Source organism: Chinchilla lanigera, unplaced genomic scaffold (genome assembly GCF_000276665.1).
Source record: "Chinchilla lanigera isolate Chin_1 unplaced genomic scaffold, ChiLan1.0 scaffold00012, whole genome shotgun sequence".
In the NCBI taxonomy this organism is placed as follows: Eukaryota; Metazoa; Chordata; class Mammalia; order Rodentia; family Chinchillidae; genus Chinchilla; species Chinchilla lanigera.
This window is the reverse complement of record NW_004955413.1, coordinates 7,207,105-7,218,722: the sequence shown is the minus strand read 5'-3', so window position 1 is coordinate 7,218,722 and position 11,618 is coordinate 7,207,105. Positions and strand designations below refer to the sequence as shown.

At 37.3% G+C, this 11,618-nt stretch overlaps 1 protein-coding gene across 1 annotated transcript; it reads right to left on the bottom strand.

Annotated features, from left to right (window-relative positions):
* Window positions 1–2,256: 2,256 nt before the first annotated feature.
* Window positions 2,257–9,925, bottom strand: LOC102020553 (T-cell surface glycoprotein YE1/48-like). Its single transcript, XM_005379618.2, has 6 exons — window positions 9,747–9,925; window positions 8,210–8,331; window positions 7,095–7,184; window positions 5,959–6,156; window positions 4,000–4,142; window positions 2,257–2,364 (listed from the first exon to the last, which is right to left on the bottom strand). Exons 2-6 carry the CDS (start codon window positions 8,322–8,324, stop codon window positions 2,257–2,259), a joined length of 654 nt encoding a protein of 217 aa, XP_005379675.1. The 5' UTR covers window positions 8,325–8,331; window positions 9,747–9,925.
* Between the last annotated feature and the right edge of the window lie 1,693 nt (window positions 9,926–11,618).

Genomic DNA, 11,618 nt, shown 5'->3' with positions numbered 1-11,618 from the left:
GCAGATCCATGAAACAGGCCTGTGTGAGACATTGTCGTGCGCTCTGGGTCTGCAGCTGGACTCATGGGAGGCATTGTGATGAGCTTTAGGCCTTCAGCTGGACTCGTGCAGGACATCATCGTGGGATCCAGGCCCTCAGCTGGATTCTTGGTCTCTAGTGTGTGCACAGATTTCCTGCATGCTCTTGTGTATGATTCTTTGGTGACTATTATAAATAATCTTCTGAAATATGTGTCCTGTATTACATTGTTCCCTTTGCAATAAGCCCAAAACCAACACAGGTGGGAAGCTCGAGGGTAAGTGAAACACTGACACCAGTCTTTCCCTGGGTGGAAATCATAGGCTGAATAATGAATGCACCCAAGGTGTAGATTCTACATAACGAATCCACCCAAACTGCATAGGGCTGAGGCTCAAAGGGATACATTTTCAGCAAAAATCACACTGGAACTGTCTTGAACCTTGGATTTAGGCAGAAGAGAAGAAACCCCCCATCTAATAATTCAGAATTAGCATTTTTTATGTAATTTGTTATAGGAAGAAAAAGAAATAAAGAAAATAAACGAAACCAAGTGGCTTGTGAGGCATAGGCAGAACACACAGACATGTTAGGAAAGGGCATTTAAACAGGTAACCTAGGAAACTTGTTCTATAAAGGTTCAGTAATGAAGTACACATGGGCTAAACATGGACTAGAAAGAAATGACCAGGTAGATACTAACTATCACAAAACACATGAAGCACACAGTCAGCATTCTTGGGGTCTTAACTTCACCACCAACTGGTGACGCTTATCTGGCCTCTGCCCAAGAAACACAAAGTAAACACACAGCTGTTAACTGGTTAAATGGAAAGCTCAAGTTGTGGCCAGGCTCACAAGATTCTGCTTCTCTCCAGCAGAGAAAATGTGTTCCTGACCACAAGGATCTTCTGACAGCTGGGCCTTCTTACTGAGACCTCACATCTGACCCCACAAACCACACCATCATCGAGGTGCAGCAGAATTGGAGCGTATAAAAATTTCTTAACCCCAAATTCAGGTGACCCTCTCACTCCTTGCACCTTCCAAGGTACTAAGTTCAACAACCTAACCCATGTCTTTCCTTCTGTGTTGTGCCATAAACGCTAAATGGATTGATTTAACAGTGTGCTTTGAGCATCCTAACTTGGCCCATGAGCCCTTCTGTTCTCTGACTTCTGGGATGGTCTGCCTGGGAGCATAAGTAGAGGACAGAGTTACATCCAGGCGTCCTTGCAGGATACCTCTTGCAGGTTTGTGGCCCAGAACTCCAATACTTACAGGACCCCAATTTAGAATTAAAAATGACCCTGATGAAACTGGGCATGGTGGTGCACACCTGTAATCCCAGCACTCGGGAGGCTGAGGCAGGAGGACTGCTGAGAGGTCGAGGCCAGCCTGGGCTACATAGTGAGTTCAAGGCCAGTCTGAACTGCGTAGGGAGATCTTGTCTCAAAAAAAAAAAAAAAAAATGACCCTGATGAATACTACCCTGAGACTTCTGACAAAAACAATGTTTTCCTTGAGGAAGCCTCTACCTTCATCTCAGGCCTCAAATGCTAGCCATAGCTGCTCGAAAAGGAAAAAGAAAATTGCTGTACACCACAAAACTTCAAACACTAGGATCATCAGATACCAAGTGTAAATAAATACTGTGTTTATTATCATTCAAGAAATAAAGACAGCTTAAATATGAATAACTCCTAAGGTTGTTTTAAAACACATAACAGAACTCCTAGGAATACACATATAATAGTTTAAACTGCTAAAAATTAATAAATAGTTTTACAGCAGATTTGAATTAAATGTAAACCTAAGGGTTTATATAATACTGTCTTTCAAAACGGAAGGTATATATATGCATGTATGTGTTTTTACGGGTATATGTACACATATTCTTATATATTATAAATAATGTATAAACATATATGTATATATTAGTTATATAAAGCATACTATAAGTCAATATAACTGATCACTTACTATCACCTTAAAAATTTATATTTGGTTTTATTCTGTGCACCACATACTTTTGAGCATATGCTTTTGTTATGGTTAGTAACTGTATGACGCTTCCTTCCTTTTTGAACTACACTTTCTCAAACACCTTCTCTTGTTGTTCCTGTTCTAGTGAGCTCCATTGGAAAATAGAATTAGCTGTGAAAGCAAGAGAAGACGCTTTTTAAACACAATCCTCCCAGCGCCCACATGTTAGACTCTGAACGCGCTCCAGAAACTCACATTCCAGACGTGCCATTCCCCATCCATATCCATCTGTTTTCCCCTGGGTCAAAAAATAGCCCGATCCAGCACTGATTTGGACCAAGCAGGGGTCGAAGGAAGGCCTGAAAATGAAACAAAATATATCACGTAACAAATTCTCATCTGTTCCATGAACAAGAAGACATCCAGGCAGAGGAGCCCGCTGTTCCTGTGGCCGGAGCCCTGCTCCTCTGCTCATCCTCTCCCCTCCGTCCCTGTATCTGCATTTTCCAAAATGATCTTCCACTATTACATTATTTATTTATCTTAAAAATGAGTATCAGTGTCATAAATTATTAAAGGTTCAGAAAAATGTAAAACATAAATATTGTACAATTGGAGATTTGTTAAGTAATTTTGGATACTTTATGACAAATTCATGCTTCAGCATACTGAGGGATACAGAAAAATGATCATCACATACTCTTAAGTGAAAGAAGTAATTTTCAAACAAATTCAGGAGCAGATAGGTGAAGATATGCATTAAAGCTTCTCCTAGGAGAAAGCCTTTCTGTAGTTTAGTAGTTACAAATGATAGAGGGGGAGATATCTAAAAGTATTTACTACATTTAAAATGGAATGCTCCATATTGACATAATACATAATTTCTCATTAAATGAGTGAATATGTTTTAAATTATAGGCTTATCTTTATATTTTATTCTATCAAACAGAAAATTATTTCATGATTTGATATTATGAATTTTTTTATATTGCAAGTTTAAACTTATCAAATTTACATATAAATGTGTTTTTTCCTAAATGATAAGTAGAGGTTTCAGGCTAACATTTTACTTCTCTATGAAAACACATGTTGGGTATGTGGATGATTTTCCTTAGTAATCAATTAAAATGAAATTTTCAGGACTATAGCATTGCTGGTATATTTTCACTTTTTATAATTATCTTTAGGGATATACATCTTTATATATCAGAACACTGATCAAATAAATATTACCTATATGGTAGATGCAATGAAAATCACAATGAGGCTAACTGGGAACACTGGTTATACATTTACAGTCATCACTATCATCTCCATTTTTTCAGATAGACCCAGAGAGGTTCACTAATTTACCTAAAGTCATCCAGCTAGTGTCCAATAAAGATAGGTGTTATCCCCAGGCAGCCTGGGCCTGGTTCCTAATGGGAATTCCTAGATTACGCTACCTTCTGGCTTTTGGTTACCAGTGTAGGGATAAATAACTACCGGATCCAATTTACCAAAGGGCTCAGTTTTATCCAGGGAAAGGCACACTTCTCTGTGAGGGCTCCACTGCAGACACCTTAGAAAGGGTGCAGATGGCAAAGACCCAAACTGCTTCCTTAATAATAATGGCCATCATGGTAGGTCACATATATTGAGCACTTAGTAAGTAGCAGGACCATGTGCTTCTCGGCAGGAAGGCATCTCCTGGGAGACTCCTAGCTTACAATTTCAGCCCACATAACAGACACAACACAAAGCATGGTTGAAGGTCCTCATTATCTTAGGCCCAAGAATGAGAGACAAAGTCCAAGAGAATAAAAGTGAATATAAAAGCCAGGCATGGTGGCACACGTCTGTAATCCCAGCACTCGGGAGGCTGAGGCAGGAGGTTCATTGTGAGTTCGAGACCAGCCTGGGCTACAAAGTGAGCTCAAGACCAGTCGGAACTGTATAGCGAGACCCTGTCTCAAAAAAAAAAAAAAAAAAGTGAATGTAAGGGTCTATCTTACCAGTTCATCTTTATCATCTATCTTTAAAAGGGATAATCCATGTTTTTGACAAGTCTGCTTACATTTCTCCCAGGTTTTATTGTCCATGATAATATAATAACACTTTACTCCATAGCAGGTCAAGTACCCCTCACAAGTTTTGCCTACAACACACAAGAATCATTAAATTTCTTGTTATCTAGCATTTTGCAAATCAGAGCAATATATTCAGCAGCCACAGCTTTCAGTAATGAAATACAAAGTTCATCAAGATTCTGTAACTGCCAAGAGATTTCTGCACTCTCACATTCAGTGTAGCATTATTCACAATAAGCAGGTATGGAAACAACCTAAATATCTACTGATAGATGAAAGGGTAAGTAAATGTGTTTACTTATGAGGAATAGTACTCAACCTCTATAAAGAAGTAAATCCTGACATATGACAAGATGAATGAATCTTGACAATGTCATGCTCAGTGAAATAAGCCAGCCATAGAAAGAAAAAAATCTTTGATTCTACTTAAATAAAGTATCTAAAATAGTGAAACTCATAGAAGCAGAGATTAAAATATTGGTGCCCCAGGTGGATCAGAGGAGAAACAAGGAAATGTTCTATGTATAAATTCTCAGTAGTGCAAGATGAATCAGTTCTCTAGATCTGTTGTGGACAATAGTTCCTACAGTTTACAATACTGTATTGTGCAATTAAAAATTTAAGAGGGCTTGTCCATGCTAAATATTCTCACTGTCAAAGAAATTAGAGACATGAGAAAACTTCTGAAGGTGACAGATATGTCTATTACTCTTTATGATGGTTACACAGATATATACATTTGTCCAAATTTATCAGACTGAACATATTAAATACGTGTGTTTTGTATAGAAATAATAGCTTTAAAAAGTTGCCTTAAGTAGTTATTAAATTAATTTCTTAAAAAATATTCTGAAATGCTTTCCAAATATATGAAAGATTTTTGGAACTTTTTCTTTTCCTTCCATTTATTTTATAATGTACCAAATTTTTAAATATTATTGATTCTTTAATAATGAAGATGATAAATTTCTACTACCATACCAAACAGTTTAGCCAGGCAAAAGCTCTTTGGAACACTACATCCTCAAGAAATATTTAGTACTCATTGATTAATGAGATCAATCCAAGAGAACTAGGTCAGTGTGGAAGACAAAAGTTGACTTCGTGAAATTTAACATTTTATCTCTCAGATGTTTTTAGTGGTATCATCACACAGAGTTGCAGGAACATTAGCACTACAGTTAATTTTCCAGATGTACTGCAGGGGAGATGGTAGACAGACAGATAGATAGATAGATAAATAGACAGATGATAGATAGATAGACAGATAGATAAATTGATTGATTTACATATAGACTAAACATCTGAACCCAAAGCATAATAAAAACAGAGATGCACAAACATGTACACACAGACATACACGTAAATTATTTTAATAATAGCATGTAAATAAAAGCTCTGGAGCCCATGTTAGTGTATGTATATGTCTAATGACAGGCTCCATAGTTCATGTGGGGGTTTTTTGGCACTGAGAATCAAACTCAGGACCTTGCACTTACCAGACAGACAGGCCCTTGTGCTGCTGAGCTATATCTTCATGTTAACAACAAAATGGGATTCTTTAATTTCTTATGGGAATAGAAAGATCCAAATTTTCAGGGGAAGTTGCAAACTATCTCACCTTCTGGGAGTAGGAGGGATGCAAGAATGGCCATTGAGTTTAGGGAACTGTAGGGTCTTACTGCTCCAAACATGGCTTTGAAGGACCCAATCTCACATGTGATATAAGCAAACTTGGATACTCAGATCATACCCGTAAGGTATGATCTGAAAAGTTTTGCACTAAAGCCTTAGATCACTAGTAGTCTAAGCCTATTTACTAGACTTCAAAACTTCTGTCCTAGAAAAAATAATGCAGCCTTTTACTAAGGATTTCCAACATACCTGTAACTCGCAAAGGTTTCGCAGCGGTTTTCTCCTTCCCATGACATTGTTTAATTGTCTGATCCAATTTATTTTTAACAATGTCATATTCTAAAGTCCTATTTGTCAAAAGTTCCTTTAAAGAGCTGTTATTTTGTGTAATGTGTGCTTGCCTGAGGTCTTCTGCAATTTTTTCCTTTTCATTTTTTTCCTGAAAAACTAAAATTAATAACATAGATATGATATAAAAATACTCATAAGGAGCAAATATTGAAATTTAAGACAAAAGAAAAAGTCTCACTTTGACAACCAGCTCACATTGTTACTTTAATCAGTAATTTGACATTTAGAAAGTAACACCTCTGTGAACTGACCAAAGAAATGGAAACATTGAATTTCTTACTGTTAGCAACTGAAATATAAAATAAGTAAAATAAAACATCTGAGTAAAATTATGATGATGATACCTTACCTCTCAGTTCATGTTTAACAGCGTATCATTTACAAAAAGAGCAAAGTAAAAATCAGTCAGCACACTAATCGCATCTTCTTAGGAAACCATGTGGACTCAGAATCACGAAAAGACGCCATCATTATAATTAAACATATGGGACACCCACAGGAGGAAAGAGAGTAACAGCCAGATATCTAATTTGATCTGAGGGTGGCATATCAGTGATTTTTTGCTAAAAATGGGAATTTAAATAAAAGAGAAAGCTTAAATACAAGATCATTTTACATTCACATACAGCTTCATTCTAAACCATTTCCTCATTATCCTCTTAGGGGAAAGTCAGGCGAAAGCCATCATTTCTTTCAAACAGCTGTTTTTCCACAAATGCTCATGTCAGATTCACAGTGATCTAACTCAGGTGGCAGCATCTATCTATCAGAAGAAGCTCTCTATCTATCAGAAGAAGGACGGCCTGGATAAGATAGAATGAGACAGCTCGCCACAGCCCCAGAGTCAATGGACCAGATAAATAAAAATGTGTAAATGATATTGTGATATAACCTGGGAAAAAACTAACAAAGCCCAGAGGCATCTGGTACATTCCCTGATGACAGACAGGAAACGGTGGAGGGAACACGGCTAAGTTCTGCACAGTTCGTGTCTAATGCTGTTAAGTGCGGGAGCGACGTACTCAGTTACTCACTCTTTATCACCAATACTACAACTGCCGTCAACAGAAGTAAGCAAAGGATCCCAAGAGCTGCTGCAATGAGATGCCAGGGCCCCGCAAATCCTTCAGATAAAAATGGAAGAAAATAATCATCAGAGAAAGAGCCTGGCCCACTCTTACCCTTAACCAGGGATGCCACTGAAACAAGGGGTCAATATTTTATAAAATGATGTCATACAAATTGATTTAAATTCGTAACCTAGGAATTATAGTTTTAAATTTTTAGCTTTCTGGAGGACACGCAACCACTGTCAAAATCTTATATATAGAACCACTTCTATACGATTTCAAGAGCACCAAAGGCAATAGGCACAATACAAATTAGAGGATACAAACTGCCATGTGCACTCCTCCTTGTGATCACAAAACCAATCAGGAAGAGAAAGGAAACCTCAATATTCTTGAGAAACTGGTAGTCAATATGGATGCTCTGAAGCTATAATGGGGTCCATCCTTAAAGGAACGTTTAGAAACCCACTCTCTTTGCTTTGTCATCAGTCCCATTTTCTCTAGACGATACTGTACTCATCCTTGTGCTTGTGAGGTTCTTGGCATCTGAAAGTTTTATCTCTCCCTATCCCTAAATCAAAGAGGTAGAAGTTTTTAATTTAGAGTTTCATTATGACAATAGTTGATGGGTGAGTAGACATAAAGAGAGAATAGGAGAATTAGAATTTCTCCTCTTATTTAAACTTGTTGTTGTTGTTATTTCATTGCTATTAAGGTTTGGTACATTTTTAAGACATCCGAAATATTTTTATCTGAACACAAACATTGTTAAACATATATTTTTTCATTTCTCTAAAACTTTTATTTCTCTAGCACATGCAGCATTTCTTCAGATTTTATTTTTAAAGGACTCACAAATTCTTCTTGCCCATATTTGAATAAAAATGACCTCCTATTTTCTCAAATTTAAAGGAATGTATTCATCCCTCTGTTCTCACGGAAGACTCTGCTACTCTGCCCCGTTATGGTATTGTACGACCAGCTGACAAAGAGAAGGGCAAGATAAGAATTTTTCTCCAAATGTCAAAAACTTGGCAAGTCCTAAGAAACAGGTCAAGTTAGATGCTTACAACGTATACCTTTGTCATCAGCTTTTCTAGGCCTTTCAGTTGCATGAGGTCCTAGTCTACTCTGTGCCTTTGAAGGAGACTGAAGAAATCTCAGGGTCGAGTAAGTCACCTCCTCGTTGCTCATCTTTAGACTAAGAAGAGAAGTGTACTTTGTATTAAACCTTTGCCATGAGATGATTACTGTTTAGAAAAAACTTAAATTAAAATGTAAGCCTAACAGCAGGGGATACAGCTCAGCGTCACAAGTGCCTGCCCGGCAAGCACGAGGTCCCAGGTTTGATTCCTAGTATCAAAAAACAGAACAAAAATAAAATGTAAGCCTATAGAAACATAGTAGGACTTGATGTGGAATATGTGCATGTGTCTGTGGGTGCGTGTTTATTAATGCCTTAAGTGCCTAAAGCATGTAAACTGAGCCTGATTTATGTAAGAAATGAAAAACCTTTCAACATTTCTGTTTGAATCATTTATGCTTTAGTGTTCACTGCCATGGTTATTAGCAAATATGAAAACAACAAAAAATTCTACCAATAGATTACTGCTGTATTGACCCAACAAATTTTGCTCAAAATGTGAGGCAAAATGTGTACCAACTCAATGTGAGGCAAAATGGGTACCAACTCAAATCACTAAACACTGTCCATTCAAATAATAAGAATTCAAAGCGTTCTGAAAAAAATATGAATATCTTTGGTCTTTAGAAACATATACATTTTGATATGTATGAAATGTAAAAATGTTCTTACAATCTTAACAACTGTACATGACTTTACCAATATTTCCCAAAGTTCACACCTGACATTTGCTGCGAAAGAATTATTTGAGGGTTAATACTTCCAATTCAATACTCTGTACAAAACAGGTAAATAAAAATCTCTTGAAGTGGAGCCTAAGTACCCATATTTTTAATCCCCAATGATCCCATATACATGAAAATTTTAAAATTTTCTAGTATGTTGTTGCCAGAGGAATCTATGTGAAAATAAAATTTGTCAATAGGCACTCACTAGTTACTGTCCATAAAGGATACAATCTGTAACACATATCAATATAGAAATAAATACTGAACAGTAAATACTTAAATTTTATTTTGTTTTTGACATTAATCAGTATAGAAAGATGATATCCAACAAACAGAAACTGTGAAAAACCAAGTGAACACATAACTGTATTATTTTCTAATTCTTTTAACTTATGAAATTGTTTAAACTTAATTATTCACTTTTTCCCTAATTTCCTAAGAAAAAGAAGTCTTTTTTATAGAATCCTTCAAGATGGATAACATGTAAATTGTTAGACCCAAGTAAAAATATAATTTCTTCCCCCAAATTCCTCTTCCTTTTGACAGTACAAAAAGATGATGAATTTTCCATGAATGTGAACTAAAATGTTTATGTCTTTCATAGTTAATGTAGTTCTAATGCAATCAGTAAAGAATGCTTTCCTATTGACCTCATTCTCATGCCATTTGTAATGAAATATTGTATCTCCAAAATAAGTAAGATAGGGCGCTACAAAGATCTGAAGGAATAAAAACAGATCTTACCTGTATCTAAGCTACGTAGCGATGCCAGTGAAAGAAACTGATCCTAAAATGAGAAATATATTGGCTTTTGCTGTCCCAGATCTCAGAGGCTGTAAGACAAAAGGTGGAAATGAATTACCTTTGAATGATGCTCCAGCTCAAATTTTCTCCCCCTCCTCTTGAGCAAAGTGAAAAGAGGAAACTGTATGATTTAAAGCTGACACTGACAGAAAAAGAAAGATGGTCATGGGCTATATATTCCTCAGTCTGAGCTAACCAGCCTCTTGGTTCTCTGCAAAAATAACTGAGACGTAATTGACCTGCGTGAGGACACATTAGTGTTACTTCTTCAATCAAGTTGAAAAACAGCCTGCCTGCTGCGGATGTAGCTCAGTGTTAGGGCACTTTGCCTCAAATGCATACACAAGGCCCTGAGTTTGAGTCCCAGTGCTTACAAAAACAAAATAATAAATAAAGTAAGATCTGGTTGAATACATGGAGCCTTGGATTCAGAAGGGCTTTGGCTTTCAATAAAGCTCTTGCCGCAAAGTGTGGATTCTGGAACCAGGCAGATGTGGTTGAAATTCCGGTAGCTCCCGGGTGTGGCTTCAGGCAGGTCTCCTAATTCTCTAAGTCCTAGACTCACCACAGTAAATGATAGTACCGTTGGCCTCCCAAGGCCACTGTGAGGAGTCACTAAGTAAAGGACTTAACGATAACCCGGCATATACAGTAAGCGCTCACTGAGTGTAAAATATTATTTGAAGTCCAAGATTCAAATCCTTCCTAGCTATAAAAATTTGAACAAATCCTTCTGAACCCTCAAGCCTCAGTTTCTTCACATGTTCAATAAGGGTATCAGCCATTTCATTGTCCAGGGGGAACTGAATGCAATTAGCAGTACAGGTAGGATTACAGACAAGATTCCTTATACTTTAATTTTTTTTTCATTTTGTTTTTATTTTACTTTCCTTTCCTAAACATCTAAGAAGTAGAAGCCATAGGACTGCAACCCAGAAATCTTGGCACAACTGCTATGGCTTAAATATGGTTTGTCCCATCAAAACTTGCGTTGAAACTTGGACCGAACCCAAAGTAGTCATATCAGCATGTGGGCCCAAATGGGAGGTGTTTGAGTCACCAGGAACAAGGCCCCATGAGTGAATGAATGCTTTTCTCCTGAGGGAATTCACCGCCTCACAGGACAGTCCACCTATTATGTTCTGTCTCTTACACACACACCTAGTGGCCCTTCCACTTTCTGCCATGAGGGTGGCAGGAGCTAAAGCAAAATGAGACTCGCATCAGCAGTGACTCTCGGATGTTGAACTTTGCAACCTCCAAAATCATAAGCTCTACAGAATAAACTTCTCCTAAATAATCAGTCTCAGATGTTCTACCATAGCAACAAAATTGAACGAAGGCACGCTGAGCTAGGTTTTCTATTCCCCCATGTCAAATTTGGAGTGTAGGTGTTGAAAAGGTGGGGCTGATACATTCACATAATTTAGGAGCTGGAAAGCAGATGGCAGCACGCCGCCTCTGCTTAGAAAAATATTCTGTAACTTTGAACCTGGGGATTTTTCTTTTCCTTGCCCCCAGGTGATAGCGGTAATGTTGAGGCTTTTTTCTGCTTTGGTTTAGAATTGTCTAGCTGGTGAGAGGGTGGATAATCTTCATGGTGCAGGCTACACAAATGCAGAGCACACTTCTTTCTTAAACATGTTTTATATGTTGTTTGTCAGCTCAGAAGAGTGAGTATCTCATCTGTCTTATTCATTTTTGTAAAAGCTTCACACCTAAGAGGTCTGACACCTACCAATGAATCTGATAAACAAGGAAGATAAATTGATTATAAAACCTGAGTTTCCATAGTTTTATTTTTTTTATTTA